Source organism: Saccostrea echinata, unplaced genomic scaffold (genome assembly GCF_033153115.1).
Source record: "Saccostrea echinata isolate AGI-Se365-2 ecotype Australia unplaced genomic scaffold, CSIRO_AGI_Sech_v1 ptg000025l, whole genome shotgun sequence".
NCBI lineage: Eukaryota > Metazoa > Mollusca > Bivalvia > Ostreida > Ostreidae > Saccostrea > Saccostrea echinata.
This window is the reverse complement of record NW_026889774.1, coordinates 20289401-20309445: the sequence shown is the minus strand read 5'-3', so window position 1 is coordinate 20309445 and position 20045 is coordinate 20289401. Positions and strand designations below refer to the sequence as shown.

Below are 20045 nucleotides of genomic sequence, written 5' to 3'. Positions count from 1 at the left end.
TATTCTTTCTATCTCCACACATAAAAGATCTACTTTCAATTTCGTGTAAACCTCACGGGCTTTCATTTTACTTTGCGACAATGTCACTGCTTACCAAAGTTTTATTTTACCCTACACTTGGCTATAATATATTAATGACTTACATCTCAAGCAGAAGATGGTTTGATCGAATCGATGAAACAGTCATTCTTGGTGCACTTCCACTTAAAAGTTGGAACAAGATCGTAAGTTCAGATAAACATGGTAATCACGGATGTAATGGTATCAAATGATTATGGACTTTCTCATCAGTTTGTCGAGAACCGTAACATACATGTACCAATTTAGGTTATTGTAACTGGGTTTGGGGAGAACATTATGCTAGATTGCCAATTATGGAGGGAGTGTATGTGGATAGGCCTCTTTATGTGACTCCACATGTAGATTTCATAGGCACACCCCATCTTAACTAATAAATAAAATGTATAAAGCCAGAGACTTTTGTTATTTATGTCTCTGGTAAAGTAAACTATATATATTTTTGCCAACTAAGATAGAGAGGGTCTATGGAACAGGTATATTATTTGGTTATATTTTTGGTTGTCAAATTATTTCTATAACGATACATGTACATGTTCAGTATAGTTGATTTTTTTCTTTGAAATGTTTTTTATTCATCGTAAGAGATTCAATTTTAGAAACTGGAATTTTATTTTTATATTAAAATTCCATATAGCTGCAAATTGTAGTTTGAGGACTTGTAATGTTTCAACATCTTCTGTCTCCCTACTTAAAGTCAGGACAGTTTTACTCTGCTACAAACACTGAATTGAAAACCTATTATGACAAGTAGATATATCAGCAGCCAATGTTTTATTTATTTTGGAAAAATCATATTTATCAAGTAGTTATAAAAAAAATGTTTTTGCTTGAACATGTAATATGTTTCATGCCATTAATTACAAACTACTTTATTGTAAAATTTTGCCCGAGATCCACGACCCATACAGTCGGCATACATTTCCGTGCGATATGTTTTCTAAATTTCTCAAAGAATCATGCTTTCTAAAATAAATAAAACAATCACGATTGTTAATTAGTCAACACTTACTTCCGAATGGACAAGTTCGTCTTTACCAATTTTTTTTTTTTGGAGACAAAATTAATTAGTAAGTAAATGATAAATTTAGCCGAGCTACATGTATATTCAATTATATTCCAAATTTAATGACAGTATTACCAGTATCTTACTTTTTTTACCATGCCATGTTTTAGTTGGTAGAAGAAGAAAAAGTTCGTGCTATTGTCTCCCTCACAGAAGACATTGAAACAGAGGGACTCACAAATTCAGTTGAGGTAAGTCTGTCACTCTGTATGACAGCATTCTAATAAGAGTTACTGGACTTTGTGCATCAATTGTAATGGGTATGACAGCATTCTAATACAGGGAGGTAGCATCGTTTTTGAAAGTAAGGGGGGGGGGGAGCAGCCAGAGAAAAAAAAATTCAACTTACCTGAAAAAACTTGACCTATTTCTTGGGGTGGCACGTTCCAACTTTTTTCAGTACCAAACCATATGTAGTACATACATTACCCTAACTTGACTATAATCCAACAAAAAGGGGGGGGTGGGGCGACCTTTCAATGAACATTTTCAATAGTAAAAACTTATGTTTGGAAAAAAGTGAGGGACAAGCCCCCCCCTCCCCCCCCCCCCCCCCCCCCCCCCCGATGCTCCGTGCCTGTAATAAGAGTTATTGGACTTTGCATCAGCTATAAAGGGGAATTTTAAAAGTTTTCCATCAGGTGGGAGGGGGTGTCTTTGGGACCAAGACTCCCCACCTCTTAATGCACCTCATAATTGATATTTATTTATTCTAGGAGTGGAAAGCTATGGGAGTTGAAGTACTTAAACTGCCTACGCCAGATTTTGTGGCCTCGCCGTCACAGGAATACATAAACAAGGGAGTTTCATTTATTCTGAAGCACAGACAAAAACGAAATAGTGTATACGTTCATTGCAAAGCAGGAAGAACCCGAAGCACAACAATCGTGGCTTGTTACCTTATGAAGGTAAGTTCAGGGTTCAAATTTTCAACTTTTTCGCAGTGTTTGGTCTTGGACCTACCTTGAAATTTTATTAACCTATACATGTATCGTGACTTCTTCTATAAAAACCCACATATTTTTCTCTTATGGAGACTCTCATTCAGTTCTTATTATTATCCATTAACATATTTTTAAAGTGTAAAATGTTATGAAACTGTTATGCTTAAAGTACTTACGTATCCGAACTTTATTGTAATCTGTTTTTATAACATGTGACACTGAATCAATTACACCACCTGAAATCCTATGTAAGGGGTTTAAAGTATTAATCAAAAAGAAAGGAAAAAAAGAAAAGAAAAGAAAAGAAAAGAAAAAAGTGATTGTCATAATCATATAAAAAAAAACCCACTCATGCCTGAAAACATTTTTTTTTTCTTTTGCATAACGTACATAATCCAATTTCATTTCTCATGCAAATGATTCAAAGAGAAGGCATTATATGTTAATGTAAGTTTAAATCTGTAGGTCACACACCATATCAGTTTCCATTTCTAAAATTGTCAAATGAAATGATCTTTGCATGATAACTACATTCAGATTATGGAACTTGGAATCAGTTGGCAGAACTGTTAATTTTTTATATCTTGATTTATCTCTTTATTGATTTATTTTATATTTTAGATTAAATTACTAATTTTTTGCACCAATTCCAATCATTGCCTACAGTACTTGTAGGAAAAAATATTTAAATATAGAATTTATTTACTTTGATGTTAAACTTGAATAGTTTGATAACCAATGTAAAAATGAAATTTTGACAAATACCGTTTTTTTTTTTTTTTTTTTTTTTTTTTTTTTTTTTTTTGACGTGGTTATTAAATATATTCAATACTATTACTTAATAAATTAATTTCTGCATGTCAAATCTTATCTGATTTCTTAGATGTAGACTTATAAGAGAGTGGTATTCAACAATAGGTTACAAGTTTTAATCATCTAATTGTCATGTTGTAAATTTAAAATTTAGAATTTACTGCCAATTTGTAAATTAAAAAAAAAAATACAACATTACACATCACAAAAAATGGCGTTTTTTAATTAGGAAGAATTAGACACAAAATATTGCTAGGTAAACACCCGAGAGGTATATAGATATTAACGTTGTTTGCTGTTTGTATAATACTAATGACAGAGGAAATTATCTTGACCCTGGAAAGGTTGATATCTTCAATACTAAACTGACTGACCATATCTTGTAAGAGTAAACTGTTCTTTTGCTCACCAAAGATGAAATTTTTCATCTCAGTCAAAGTTTGTTTGGGTATCTGTCTTCATCCGTTAATTGCTTTCTCATTTTCCACTGTATACCAGTGAATAGGGAACGGAATAGAGCGTTTATTTAAGCTTTCACTGTCTAGTTAGGACCGTCTAGTTAGTAGAGTGTGCCAGGGCATCAACGATAATTGGAAACGTGGGATAATTTGCATAACGGGCGAAGCCCGTTATGCATAAATTATCCCACGTTTCCAACTATCGTTGATGTCCCTGGCATACTCTACTAACTAGACAATGATTCCTTATATTTCCATTTCATTGTGAAATAAAATTGTAAATTTAGATTTTAAAGATTTAAATTACACGAGGCCTCACATGCCAATTTCAATAGTCCCCGCCCACTGACGTCAAACACAAAGGCAGCCGTACGAGAATTACATGCATATTAGGCCTCCTTAGCGTCAGACACAAAGACAGCCGCACGGGAATTACATGCATATTAGGCCTTCTTAGCTCCTGACCAAATTTGAGGCCAGGCCAACTTTTGAGGCCAGGCCAAAAATTGGTTTGGAGCCAAATTAGAGGCCAAAATAGAGGCAAAGGGGCCAGGTTTTATAGTATGCCTGAACACTAAATATACTTAGGTGACTTCGGTAAGGGTAGGCATTATGAACCGTGGCCCTCTTGTTTCACTGGAAACAAGAACGAAAAATATAGGACGATGTGAACGGTAAGATATTTTTAGAAGTAACCATGGATGCAAAATTGCTGATGTACATGTAGTCTATACACATTAGTGAGTTCAAAAGAACGCAATTAGATTTAGAACGTCTACCACCTTGTCTGGGCACGGTTTGCTGAAGGTGACCTTGAAAGATGGATCATAATTAATCATCGATTCTAATGCACTGACTAGGTAAAAAAAATATCCACGAAACTAAAAAAAAATTTAGTTATTTAGACGGGGTCTGTAACTCTGAGTTTATTTCAATAGAGAAAAAAATATTTGGAACACAAAAAAATGCAATAACTTAATATAAAATGCAATCTGGCGACATCGTCAACAATAGCCATATTGAGATCAAAGCAATGAGCAGAGGCCGTCACCAGCTTTCTGGGGCCTAGACCAAAACTTTAGTTGATTGTAAAATCTTGCTAAATAAATGATTCTGTTTAAAAAATTGCATGCATTGATATATTTTTCTAAATTTTTGTTACAAAGATTAAAACCATTTTCTAATTAATGTAAAAAAAGTTATTCCCAAAATTACGTTTTGGTTTTAGTCGGAAGTTCCTTTTTAGCTCACCTGAGCCGAAGGCTCAAGTGAGCTTTTCTGATCAAAAGTTGTCCGTTATCTGTCGTCGTCGTCGTCATCGTTGTTGTCGTAAACTTTTCACATTTTCATCTTCTTCTCCAGTACTACTGGGCCAATTTCAATCAAACTTGGCACAAAGTATCCTTGGGTGAAGGGGATTCAAGTTTGTTCAAATGAAGGGCCACGCCCTCCTCCAAGGGGAGATAATTACGAAATAGCAAAAAATTAATTGCATTATTGAAAAATCTTCTTCTCAAGAACCAATGGGCCAGGAAAGATGAAACTCATGTGGAATTATTGTCAGGTAGTGTAGATTCAAATTTGTTCAAATCATGACCCCCGAGGGTAGGGTGGGGCCACAATGGACGGTCAAAGTTTTACATAGGAATATATAGGAAAAATCTTCTTCTCAAAAACAGGAAAGCAATGATTGGTAATATTTATTTGGAAGCATCCTCAGGTGGTGTGAGTTCAAGTTTGTTCAAATTATGACCCCCGGGGGTAGGGTGGGGCCACAATGGACGATTAAAGTTTAACGTAGGAGTATATAGGAAAAATCTTCAAAAATCTTCGTCTCATGATCAGCAAAGCCATGATTGGTCAAATTTATATGGAAGCATCTGCAGGTGGTGTAGATTCAAATTTGTTCAAATCATGACCCCCGGAGGTAGGATGGGGCCACAATAAACAAAGTTTTCATAGAGTATATAGGAAAAATCTTCAAAAATCTTCTCAAGAACAGCAAAGCTATGATTGGTCATATTTATTTGGATGCATCCTCAGGTGGTGTAGATTCAATTTTGTTCAAATCATGACCCCCGGGGGTAGGGTGGGGCCACAATGGACGATCAAAGTTTTACATAGGAATATATAGCAAAAACCTTTAAAAATCTTCTTCTCAAAAACAGCAAAGCAATGATTGGTAATATTTATTTGGAAGCATCCTCAGGTGGTGTGAGTTCAAGTTTGTTCAAATTATGACCCCCGGAAGTAGGGTGGCGCCACAATGGACGATTAAAGTTTAACGTAGGAGTATATAGGAAAAATCTTCAAAAATCTTCGTCTCATGATCAGCAAAGCCATGATTGGTCAAATTTATATGGAAGCATCTGCAGGTGGTGTAGATTCAAATTTGTTCAAATCATGACCCCCGGGGGTAGGGGGGGGCACAATAAACGATCAAAGTTTTCATAGAGTATATAGGAAAAATCTTCTCAAGAACAGCAAAGCAATGATTGGTCATATTTATATGGAAGCATCCTCAGGTGGTGTAGATTCAATTTTGTTCAAATCATGACCCCCGGGGGTAGGGTGGGGCCACAATGAAAGTTCAAACTTGTAGAGAAAAAAGTCACATTAAGTCAAAAAATTACGTAGGCATCCTTAGTTAGTGTAGATTTAATTTTGTTCCAATAATACCCCCCCCCCCCCCACTCCCTTCTAGGGTTAGGTTGGGACCACTTATGCATTTAAGCTTTACAATACTAAACTGATTTTTCCTTTTTTCCTAGCCACAGTGCTCAGGTGAGCGATGTGGCCCCTGGGCCTCTTGTTTAAAACGGGGCCCTGGAAAGGAAGATGGGGGGGGGGATCTGGGAGGGATACTCCGTACTCACTTTTCAGAACATTTTTATGATTGGGTACCATTTTGGTGGGTTCTGATATATTATGGAAGTCCCTTTATTTCGGAAATCGAAATCAAGTAAACAAAATATAGCAGTATTATTTTAAACAGATGAATAACGTATTTACATGATTCAAAATAATATTGTCGAGATTTTTTTAAAAGGGGTGCGAATGCACCCAACGCACCTTCCTTGTGACGATCTTGAGCAGAAAAGTAAATTCTAATATATGAACAGGATTTCAAAAGAATGGTCTTTCAGCAATTTTCATGTATTTGTTGTTTGGTGTCACATGTGATATTCTAAGTCTTTTGATGATAGCTATCGGCGATATCGGTGTTCAATACAGACCATAGTAGTTAAAAATCACATCAAAATATTGTTCAAAACCATTCTTCAAATTCGGGTGTTTTTGATACTTTACTTTCATATACCGCCCTCCACAAAACGGCAACAAGAATTTATTCCCCCCCCCCCCCCCATTGAACACAAACATTTCCTTCTCGACAAGAGGGGAAAGCACTGTCTTAGTTTTTAGTCAGCACATTATATATCCAGAACCAAGAAAAATATTATACATAATTGACTACGACTAGTGTAAACCATAAAACATGTGAATAGTAAAAGCATACAGGTATATCTGAACATTTATATTTCTAAAGTTGTAATTTGTGTTCTTGAATATAAGCTAGCAAGTTTTTATTCTACATTGTTCTTCGTGTTATTGAGTGAAGCATACACATATGCTACAGTGACGCTTTTACAATACAGAGAATTAAAAATTAACCATAACAATCTAGGTAACGTTAAATACAATTCAGAGAAGTTAAAACTAATTATAACAATCTAAGATTTTTATCGTTAGTTTTAAATTTTCTGAATTGTAAATTTTATTTTAATACATACCCTATCAAGTTTCAAAAATACATATTTGGACAGAAAGTTTTGATAGGAGAAAAGTATTGATAGTGATAGTAGTCATTTTTGGAAATGTTCTCTCTCTCTCTCTCTCTATAGCAAAGTATCTGCCCAGCTGTCTGTCTGTTATTCATTTTGTCTGTAAATATTTTTTTAGATACTCATCCTCCAAGTTTTGTCTGAATTGAATAAAATTTGGTACAATTGTGAACCGCATTGAGATCTCTTCTTCATGTTTAATGTTCAAGGAAGGTGCCCCTAGTCACTGAAAATAGATTTAATGATTAATGTATCAAAATAATTTTCAAAAGCAGTTGTATTTGTTTGCATTGAAACGTCTACTTAAATTTATACAGCATTCTTTATATCGATTTTCATTTTGATGAAAGATGTTGTCATGATTACTAAACATATATAGAAAAATGAATTATTTCAAAATGCTGCAGTCTCTACCGTGCATTTTTGTCTGAATTCAATAAAACATGGCCCATATTAAATTTTGACAGCATCAAGATAACAATTCTTTTATATCACTTTTATTATGGAAAGGTGTTGCCATGCATGACTACAGAACAACTACTAACTAAAGTATCTATTTGAAATGTAAATGTTGTAATTATACATTCACAAAAAAATTTAAGTCGATATCAGTAGAGATACACACTCGTCAGAAACTTTCTACTTTACCATAAAATCAACATTTCGACATGATGAATATCTTTCTGGAAAGTTACTTTAGAAAATATATATTTTTTTTGTATCAAGAATATTTTATTTTCGTTCTCAAAATTGAATCAAGTACAGAAAAAATGACAGAGTAGCAATGGATCAAAAACAGGCGATGTAGGATATCTATATGTTTATATAGAATTTGCATTTTTTTTATACGATCAGATGTCTAAGATTGCGGAAATCTAAAAGTAATTTTTTCATGAACGATAGGTACGTTGAAACAAAGCAGCTAGGTCTACATAAATTATTTCTTGCGCATCTTTAATAGACGATAAATACATACAAAACAGGTATTGACGGGGGAAACCTGAATTTCTGAACCACATTGAATGTCAACTTTGACCACTACAATTATATCAGCAACTTCCTTCATAATGCAAAATTAATTCATGTTTATATGCAGCTACTTAGCAAGTCGAAGTTATGCAATTCGTACAATTTGGATTGTCAAATTTTAAATATGCCACTGATTTATTTCGTTTGTTGTATTTTTTTTTTTTTTGAAGTGTGATTTCATTTTAAACAATAAGCCTGAGTATGATAAATTATATTGGGTCGTTATAAAGTCATTTGTACTTGTACATGGTCTACCTCTATAGGGTTATTTAAGGACATACGCAATGTAGTTTGAACTTCATTGTCTTTCTCTCTGGAGTTGAAGAGTTCCAATACTTAAAGGAACTGTGTGCTACATTTTAATGTCTATATATGCTGTGGTACACTTCTTCTAAAACAAGTTTGGATAAACAAAACATCTAGAATATATGTTTAGTAATTTTTATATATTTTTCTTTGAATTATGCAAGAAATTTCATCAACTGATATCTTTTCAAAACCCCTGGTAATGCTTGCTGATTTTTTGTCTACGAACATCTGATGGCACTATAATCTTAAATTAAAAATTTTAAAAGAATATCTTGAAAAATTATCAGTAGGTAAGGGACGTTGCACATGTCCTTAATGAAGATAAATCTTGTAATTCTTTAAAGTTTCAAGTAATTAGACTGTAATAAAAGTTTAAACTTCTGAGAGAGAGAGAGAGAGAGAGAGAGAGAGAGAGATTTCTCCAATTGATTTCTGAATATTTAAAAGTTAGATTCAGAAAATGGAAAATGGAAAATCCAATTGAAAGACTGTACATAAAATGATGTGGAAACCTAAATCAGTCCGTCCTATTGGTTGGGATTATATATAATGGACTATCATTAAAATGATAATCTCTTACGGACCCGGGTAAACGATAGAATTCACCCCCCCCCACCTTTTTTTTAATGTAACGTATAACAAGGGACAGACAACTTCAATTTATACAAATACTATAAACAGTAGATGGAGTTCCCAAATGGCGAATAAATTTGAAGCAAGGAAAACTTTGTGAAAAAAATACATGTATATTGGATTATTTATCTAGTTAGCTCTTCTGAGCCAAAGGCTCAAAGAGCTAATGCTATGGCCATTTGTGCGGTGTGCGGTGTGCGTAAACTTTTTAGAATATGGGCCATAACTCAAGAACCCCTTGGCCAATTATTGTCAAATTTGTCACAGGGTATCCTTGGCCCAAGGGCTCCCTTTTATACTAAAACTGGGGTTGTGACCCTTTAACAAGGGGAGATAATTAGGAAAATAGAAAAAAAAGTACTGGTTGCTAAAAAATCTTCTTCTCAAGAACCACTGGGCAGATTATCACCAAACTTACACAAAAGGATGAGGATATGTTGTAGATTAAAATTTGCACGAGGATTTACCCTGGGGCAAAGGGCGTGGTCTCAAGGTCACTTCAAAGTTGACCAAAAATTACATTTTATTAAAATGTTGATATTTTGATTACTATAAGGACTAGGATCATCAAATTTTGTCAGTTGGTGCATCTAAGGACCTCATATCATGTTGACTCAAAAGTAGGTCACCTTGACCTACTTTTTAAATTTTGCGGCCATTCTTTTTCAAAATGATTTAGAGGCATATTTTGAACAATTTAAGGCCTATGATCATCAAACTTTGTCAGTTGATGCATCTTGGGTCCTCAAAGTACGTCAACTAAAAAGTAGGTCACCTTGACCTACTTTTTGAATTTTATGGCTAATCTTTTAAAAAACAATTAAGGTTATTAATTCGAATACGGGGAGGCTTAGAATCATTAAATCTTGTAAGATGATGCATCTTGGGGCCATAAAACATATTTATTAAAAAGTAGGTCACAGTGACCTACTTTTTGAACTTTGCAGGCATTCAATTTCAAAGTGTTTTAGAGGCATAATTTTGACATTTTAAGGCCAATGATCATAAAACTTTGTAAGTTGATGCATCTTGGGTCCTCAAAAAAGGTCAACTGAAAAGTAGGTCACCGTGACCTACTTTTCAATTTATATGACTATAATTAAATATTTCAGGTACTAATTGGCTTAGAATCATCAAACTTTGTCAGTTGATGCGTCTTGGGTCTTCGGAGTAGGTCGACTAAAAAGTAGGTCACCGTGACCTACTTTTGAAAATTTATGGCTTTAATTAAATATTTTGGATACTAATTGGCTTAGAATCATCAAACTTTGTCAGTTGATGCTTCATGGGTCTTCAGAGTAGGTCGACTAAAAAGTAGGTCACCGTGACCTACTTTCGGAAAATTTATGGCTTTAATAAAATATTTCAGGTACTAATTGGCTTAGAATAATAAAACTTTGTCAGTTTATGCGTCATGGGTCCTCGGAGTACAACAACTGAAAAGTAGGTCACAGTGACCTACTTTTGAAAATTTATGGCTTTAATCAAATATTTAGGGTAATAATTGGCTTAGAATCATTAAACTTTGTCAGTTGATGCGTCTTGGGTCCTCGGAGTACAACAACTGAAAAGTAGGTCACGGTGACCTACTTTTGAAATTTTATGGCTGTATTTAATATTTTCAGGAATTATTGCTTAGAATCGTCAAAATTTGTCAGTTGATGCATCTTTGGTCCTCGGAGTAGGTTGACTGAAAAGTAGGTCACGGTGACCTACTTTTGAAAATTTATGGCTGTAATTAAATATTTTGGGTACTTATTGGCTAGAATCATCAAACTTTGTCAGTTGATGCGTCATGGGTCTTCGGAGTAGGTCGACTAAAAAAGTAGGTCACCGTGACCTACTTTCGGAAGATTTATGGCTTTAATAAAATATTTCGGGTACTAATTGGCTTAGAATCATAAAACTTTGTCAGTTTATGCGTCATGGGTCCTCGGAGTACAACAACTGAAAAGTAGGTCACGGTGGCCTACTTTTGAAAATTTATGGCTTTAATCAAATATTTCGGGTACTAAATGGCTTAGAATCATTAAACTTTGTCAGTTGATGCGTCTTGGGTCCTCGGAGTACAACAACTGAAAAGTAGGTCACGGTGACCTACTTTTGAAATTTTATGGCTGTATTTAATATTTTCAGGAATTATTTGGCTTAGAATCGTCAAAATTTGTCAGTTGATGCATCTTTGGTCCTCGGAGTAGGTTGACTGAAAAGTAGGTCACGGTGACCTACTTTTGAAAATTTATAGCTTTAATTAAATATTACAGGTACTAATTGGCTTAGAATCATCAAACTTTGTCAGTTGATGCATCTTGGGTCCTTGGAGTAAAACAATTGAAAAGTAGGTCACTTTGACCTACTTATAAAATTTTATGATTATAATTTTAAAAAACATTTTAGGTATTGATTGGCTTAGAATCATCAAACTTAGTTGATGGGTCCTCAGAGAATGACAAGTGATAAGTAGGTCACCATGACCAACTCTCAGGTACTAATTGGCATAGAATCATCTTGGGTTCTCAGAGTGTGAATTGGAATTTCAAGGGTTTATGTAAATATACAGGATACTTCAAAGCTTCAAATAGAAGTGATAGGTTGTACAGTTTATCAGAAGAGCGATTCAAGGCCCATGGGCCTCTTGTTTTTTTTTTCTTCATGGTTCGGAGGCACAAGGACACCAAAAGTGGTTTGTTTTGACTAAAGTGCGTTATCATTTATGAGGAGATGGGGTGGCGGTTGGTCTGTTTCCAGATTAACGATAGGCCTTCAAGAATAATTGATAGTATTCGATGCACTCCACTAAGTGTTCTTCCTCGCGGGGGGGGGGATCCCTCCCCCTTTGGTGACCCCAAATTAAGTAAAGGTGAATAAAGCATATTTTTGTAGTCAGATATTGCTTTTATCATACTTAAAGTAAACCTAAATAACACACAAGACTGATCTAATAAGGACCTATAGAAAACCTGGGAGTTGCCGGGGTCTTGAGCCCCCTTGAGCGCCCACCAGGTCTTTGCCCTGGACCTATGGGGGACCTTAAGACGGCCACTAGACTCCTGGCCTATCGCCCCCTTCCAACAAATCCGTTATCCGCTACTGTTTGTTTTACATGATATAAAATAGATGTATGCATGTATATGTATTATGTAATGTAGATGTATGTAAAATGATTTCTTTGCGATTAGTTTCTTGTAAATTCATCCATATAATCAACGATTTCCATTCTATCATCCCAAATGAAGCCTCAAAATATCGCATATTGACATATGGGAAAGCAATCCCAACACAGAACTGACACACAGCACTTTTACTTGTCAACTCAAATTTTCATGATCATATTAAATTTTACATATATTAAGTAGGAGTTTTGTCCAAAAAAGTATCTCTATATTACGACGACTTCTTCTGACATCTTATTTGAGGGTACAATAAAATTAGTAATGTCTCGGGGTCTATTTACGTCTCGAGAGATATTTTCAGGCATAATTAAACAGGCAAAATACTTTAATTTACCGCTGTTTATTTAAAGACGTTCCTTTTTAAATCATGAAAACAAGTTGAGTTCAAGGATAGTGTAATGTAAAACATTTTATGATACCTCGGAGGTTTCAGGTAAAAATAACTGTTATCACAGTAACCTATTCGTCCCAAACTGGGTCATCATGATCCTATAAATCGGTAAACTTAAATGTCGTCAACATCAATAATTTTATGATATACGTGTAGTAAATAAACTGGACAGTCTACTAAATAGTGATTGAAAGAAAACCACTCATTTTCTATTACTTCTACAACCGACCATGCTCCTATTTCCCTTGATAAAAGAAAATTATCGAACTTTGGTTGATTGGTCGTTTGCTCATATATAATTATATCATTTTTTAACATAATATATGTAAGTCACAAAGTTGCAGAATTTTATATTCCTTGTCCATCATCATAACGTCAGGGATCCTGAGTCCACTTGTGGCCGACTCAGGACCCATGACGTTGTGAGGATGTTCTTTGTCATGTCCAATTGCACTATCTGGCAGGCTTAAAGCGTTGATGTACATTGTGCATGTATTAGAAAAGTGAAGATTATAACCTTAATTGCAGAAGGGGTTTCAATGTTTTCTTCCTTGATTTTACGTAAAAATAGCTTTTAACAACTGAATTAAGGATAATTTAAAATTCTAAATACCAAAAAGATGTACGGCGAGAATTTTTTCATGTCTATAATTTGCTCCTGTGTGCAAAAGTAAATTTGATATGCGTTTAGTCGGGTTATAATGCACTGTGAGTACATCATATGGGATCATGTTTCAAATGTTTTTCATTTGTAAAAGGGCTTCAGTGAGGTTTGTTTCCCTACGGAGAAATAGAATACTTTGGTATGTTTTATCTATTGGGATAACAGTTGGGTGCTTCTGTGAACCAAATATCGGGATAAAACCAAAGATCACCTGATAGATTTTAAAAGATGTCTCACAGAATTTAACAAGTGAACAATGCATGGTATGAAAAGAAAAAGTCTCTTGCCGTGGCCTTCATTTTGACATTAGATATATCGACGACGTTTTATCAATTAAAAGTATTCATTTTCTTACCCCACCTCTGTTGATTTTTCGATGAAATCCTGGCTTACGATTGGTTGAAGTCTGTCATGTGAAGGGGGTATATTACTTATACCTAGTCGCTTGAAAATCAATACATGGTAGATACGGAGTTATCGTTCTTTTGTAACGTTCGAACAACTCGAGTTCACGCGATTTGCCGAGTGTCTGTTGACAATGTTACAGTTAACTAATGTAAGTAACGAAGATGGAACCTTTTTCTCCCTTTACTGAAAGTCTTCAAAACTGTCAGTACGTTATTACAGCACGAAACACTCGCAAAACAACATTACGTCACACAACGTGACGTCATAATAGGCATTGTATGAGTGATGAAACATATATATATATATAGTGAGAAAAACAATTTTACAAACCACAGACAATGCATAAATATTTTTTCGGTGGGGTAAATTCGTTACATAGTTTTTTAGTGACAGGGTACGGGATGATACCTGGTAAGTAAATTTCATACCTGGCGAGGCGAAAAAACTATGTAACTAAAAATACCTATGTTGATTCGATGTATCCCTTTAAATCGAAATAAGAGACATCACCGAGTCTGAATCATTTGTTTCATATCTGGATATTTTATAAGAGAAAGGCATTAATGGCAAACTAACAACAAAACTTTGTAAACTCGATGACTTCAACTTTTCTATTGTCAGCTTCCCTGATTTATATAGCAACATACCATTATTACTTGCATATGGAGTTATGTCTTCCAGTTGATCTGATACGCAAGAACATTTTCTACATACGTACGAACAATTTCTAAAACGATGCAAGCATCGCCCGCGTGGCGCAGTGGTTAGAGCGTCTGCTCTATAGTCGCGAAGTAAGGAGTTGATCCTTACGTCGCGGGTTCGAATCCCACTGTGGGACGTGGAGACCGGTCCTTCGGATGAGACCGTATAAACCGAGGTCCCGGGTCGCAGTAGGTGCTGGCACGATAAAGTTCCCTCACTGCTCAATGGCCGTAAGTGCCGAGTATAGGACAAAATTTGCAGCTCTCCACCGGCAAGTGTTGGCGTCTCCATATGACTCCAAATTCTCGAGAGGGACGTTAAACAACATACAACAAAAAATAAATAAATAAAACGAGGCAAGCTATTGACAAATAAGATGATGATGCAAGGATATCAATAGTCTCGTCTAATCAAAAGTCATCATTTTGTAAATTCTATGGTCGATACAATGTTAGTAATTACATCTATCGTTACTGTAAGTCGAATGTTGACTAACTCGTACAGATTGTTAGGCCTTTATTTTCACCCTGAATTGTCTATGGATTTTTCCGTTTTGCCCGATCATGACAAGGAGCACACGGACGGTGTGACCGGTCGACAGGGGATGCTTACTCCTCCATGGCACCCGATCCCTCCCCTGATGTGTTTAGAGGTCCTTATTTGCTCTGCTCCCAATTTGTATTATTCAAATGGACTTTCGAGCTTGATTACTGTTCGTTATCTTCATATTTCGGTAGAAAAATTCACATTCCACAAAAAGGCTGTCCGATGTTAATGTGAGCGGCACCGTGAGCAATTGTCATCCATCACAAACTTAAATACAGTTACACTATTACAATTTACTGGCTCTCATCTTTTGCAGAAAATAGAACTTGTGTAAGGCAAACTTTATTATGCGTTCATATGACAAAAAATTGCTTTTTTCGTATTTGAGTAAAAGATTTGCACCTATCCTAAACTAGGTGCAAATTTACCTATATGAGCAAATTTTGTGTATGAGCAAACACGTTTATATGCCGAGATTTACTTATGTGACTACATTACAGAACTTATTTGTCAAAAAATGTCCTTTTCATAATTTTAATCTTGGTCTGTAGTACTCTGCACACATAGTTTTGTGTCTACTGAATAATATTTGCAGCTGAGCTGGCCCCGTCGGTCAGTATTGTTATCATTTAACGTATCTGTATTTTCTCCTGAACGATCGCCTGAATTTCAAATCACAAAATTTGTAAAACAAGATTGGAAATAGTGAAAATTCTGACATGGAACTAGCTAATTTAAGATCTGTTTATACGTCGAAATATATACATATGCGAATTGATTGCAACTATAAAAATATACTCACATAAGGAAATATCGGTATATGATGCATTTGTTTATAATATAAATTTTATGCTCATAGAGCTTGTTTATAGGCAATAATTTACATTTCCAAATATTTTTCCTTAAGATTCTTTGCAAATAAGAAAAAGTTCATGTTCTCATGAACTACCGTGGGATGAGTAAGAATATTTCCTTTGAGATGTGATTGAAGTAAAAAAAATAGTGCAAACCTTTTCTTTCAAAAACGATCGTTGAATGACAAAAATATATTGCAAGTCATCAGAAAAATAATGTAAATATAAGATATGAATTTAATTTTTGAGAATTCATTAGGTACATGAACTACAACGCTTCACGCCTGCATATTTATCATGAAGCGCTAAAGCGCTTCATGAAATATGCAGGCGTGAAGTTTCGTAGTTCATGTCCTCATGAATTCTCAAAAATTATACTCATGTCTTAAATAACTCATATGTATATTTACTAATGAGCAAATTCGATCCTGTGTGCCTAAGTAAGTTTGCTATGTGTTCACTTGGGATATTATGCACTTTGAGTATATTATAAAAATGTTACAACTCTCCTTTCAATAACGTATGTTTCCTCTCGGAGAAAGAGAATGCCTTCGTGTGTTTTGACTTTTGGGTAAACAGTAAGGTGGTCCAATGAACGAAATGTTAGTAGAAACGAAAGATCAACTGTAAATTAACTTATTTGATCATGAGTAAATTTTGCATATAAGCAAATTCGTGTTTATGATGAGAGTTTCGTATGTGAGTATATTTACAAATGTGCAATAGATTTGCATATGGTTTTAGCTCGTATGGATAAATAGAGATAAAGTAATTGTGCACTTTGTTAAAGATAGATGCATATCTCTTTACTCACATATTTTGTTCTTGTGTGTAGTTCTCCTCAAAACAACAACAATTTACTATACTAAATTATACTTGACTATAGTTTACGATAGTTAACTAAAGTACATACTTTGATACTTTGATTTACTATGAAACTTTGCTCTAGAACTTTTTTTTTGAGATTTCGAAACTTAAAATCTCTGAAATTTGATAACATTTATATGAAATATAATGGTGAAAAATTAAATCTCAATTATAACAAAAAATTCTTTGATATTTCATCTAACATTAAAGTATACTTTATATAAAATCTCCACAATTTGCAAAATTCTCACAAAGATTAAAATTATTTGTCTATGAAATAGCATACACACACTAAAGAGGGCAAAAGGATCATTTTCTCATATTATAACACAATTTTTCCATATGAATGGGTCTTCGCTGCATTTTTTTGTTGAAAGTTTATGCTCAAAGTATGCATTTTTTGGTTAACAAAAACATGGAGCAAAGATCCTCTTTGCCTTAAAAAGACACTTTTATGACATAGCATTCGTATTTTTCCGAGAAATACTTGAAATCCAACAAGGGTCCTATCACAAACATGATTTAGATGCCGCTAATTGTCATGAGCTGTGTATCGTAGTGGTTAGCGTGTTAGTCTCAAAGAAAAAAACCCCATGATTTTTAGGATTTTTACTGCCAGGGTTCGAACCTCTAGAATACCACTTTATTTTATAATAATAGAATAATTTTTGCCGAGAAGAATTTCCGAAGAAAAGTTTTGTATGTTATGGTTTCATAAATTTCAATAATAAGAACTTTACTCTAAATATGAAATTCACAAATTGAATTTATTTTTAAATATCTGAAGTGATAGACATTCTGCACGCCTTGTTCGTCCATCTTTTTAAGTTTTGCACACAGAGTAATACCCATGGCTATATTTACACATAAGTAATTTTTTGCTATGTAAACTAAAACAGAGTTTTAAGGGAGTTTGAACCACTGCTTTTCCAGATATCGATATTTGCTAATTTTTATGAAACTAAGTTTAGTAATCTCCACAAACAGTTAAGGATGGATGGATCTACACATGAATAATTTTGTCCGTTTGAGCAATTACCAATTAGCCATAACTTTGTAATGTAGAAAATCTGGAAGTCATTACTTGATAAATTGCTTATGATCTGAGAAGTTTCTTGACCTTGACCCTAGGTCCTTAAGAGAGGTACAAGGTCACTGCAAAAAAGTGTAGACTTTGTTTAGTATCACTTGTCTTTTCTTCCCACCCCCAATTTGGATTGGTACAATGTATGTATTAAAGTTGAAACTAGTAATCTGTCATTTAGTTTAAACTTTATTTCATTTCAATTATACGTCATATGTACACAATAAATAATACACACAGGATTCGGAAACAAGTTGTTACAACTTATATTAATCCGTTTCCTTAAATTCATTTTCAACTATAAAAAAGAACATTTGCCCTTGTTGAATGACAGGTAAAATAGGAACAATAACGGAAAAAATAAAGATGAAATGAATGCAAAAATTTAACAATAAATAATATATATATAGAGAGAGAGATATCATAACATGAATTAACATTAAAAGTAACAGAGGAATAAACAGTCATACAATGCAAAATTAACAATATCAACCATCTGTCATTTGAATATCTTTTTATTAATTTTTTTTTAAGTACGAATAGATTTCAAGACCTCTCAATTCTTTTTACAGCAGTAATGTACTTTTCTTCAAGTAATTTAAAAAAAAATGTAAAGGAATAAAAAGTATGTAGGGCCTTGTGCCAGTAGGGGTTCATCGTTTTTTTTTTCGTATTTAATAACAAAATACATGTACGTGTATGCAGAGAATTTGTGGGTGCTTGTGAACCAAAAAGTATGACCCAACTGGGTGGCCCCCATCCCCACCCTCCTCCTCCACCCTCTCTCTCAGCCGCCCATACTATTGATTGAAATTTGCAAGAAAACTATTCTTGAAGGTATTTTAACAATTTTCTTACTTAATACTGGAGTCGGAGAGACTGCACTTCAATTATTTTACCCTGGATTAATCTGAGGTCAGGAAAAAGACACATGTCATGTTGTAAAATGGTTGTTTGACAAGTGTAACACAGTTTCTAAGTGTCAAGTGTCGTTGACCATGTGTTTTTAACATCTAACGTTAAGAAAACTACTAAGGTTCTGACAGCTTGGCATGAAGACAGTTTGTCTCTGCAATCTCCGGGTAAAACACAGGTACATATACTAGCTTTCTTTACCCTACATGTTTTTGACACGTTAAAAACAAGGTAAAACAAAAACATATTTTCTTCTCTCGAAGGACCTGATATTTGATTGAAGCACTTTCGTGTTTATATTTGTAAGTTACTATTTCAATTTTTTTTTTAATTTAATTACTGAGTAGATGTACATACCGGTATGTAAATTAAAATATGTCCTAAATTTTATTTACATCCACTTAAAAATCAGATTACAACACACATTGACCATTTAAAAAAATTATGCCTTATTGCATTTATATTCACACTTGGACACAAAACTTGTAAATGTTCACTCTTTGATTTTATACTTTCAAATTATTTTTTTGTAGGTGAATAAGTGGAAGCCTCAAGAAGCAGTGGAGTTTATACAGTCCAAAAGGCCCCACATCTGGCTTCGAGAAACACAGATGGACTCTATTAACATTTACTATGACAACCTAAAAAATAGCAGAATTTCCGGAGCATAACCAATTTTCATGCCCACATAAGATTATTATTCATCATTCTTTGTATTCAACTGCCAGGATTTTGCTAAGATGGACAAAAAGAGTGATTTTTTTCCCGCCAGATTTGCATGTTTTATTGCATGTGTTGGCGTTACAGACGACATCCGGTAATACCCACCCAAAGTGTGACGCTACTTTGTTCGTGAAAATAAGCTTAAGTGATGATAAAAATGGATTTGATGCATTTTATGAACTTCAGTTTGAGTATCTTTGTCTATTTCTTTAAACATTTAGAGTCGTTTTTTCTTCTTCAAAATTTACGTAATGCGAGTGAAGATACCATGAATTTCTCTGTGTTGAAGCTTCAGCAATCTGTAGGAAACACGATGATATTTTCAGAACTCAAACAAGAAGTCTTTTTTTTTAAAAAAAAAAAAGAAGAAAAAATTTAAAGTTTGCTTTGTTAACGAAATTATGGTAAATGTATTGTATTTAATTAATGTTATTTGAGGCCATATGTTTGCAATAATGTATGCATTTTCCCCATAAATTTACTGATGTCAAAAATTAAAAATCTACCGTCTATTAAAGTGTATGAAAAAGCTTTCATATCTTTTAA

The 20045-nt window shown here is 34.1% G+C and overlaps 1 protein-coding gene across 1 annotated transcript; it reads left to right on the top strand.

Moving 5' to 3' along the window:
- The first annotated feature begins 43 nt into the window (after positions 1-43).
- Positions 44-19845, top strand: LOC133192701 (phosphatidylglycerophosphatase and protein-tyrosine phosphatase 1-like). Its single transcript, XM_061328695.1, has 4 exons — positions 44-224; positions 1255-1335; positions 1861-2052; positions 19310-19845. Exons 1-4 carry the CDS (start codon positions 81-83, stop codon positions 19445-19447), a joined length of 555 nt encoding a protein of 184 aa, XP_061184679.1. The 5' UTR covers positions 44-80; the 3' UTR covers positions 19448-19845.
- The last annotated feature ends 200 nt before the right edge of the window (positions 19846-20045 follow it).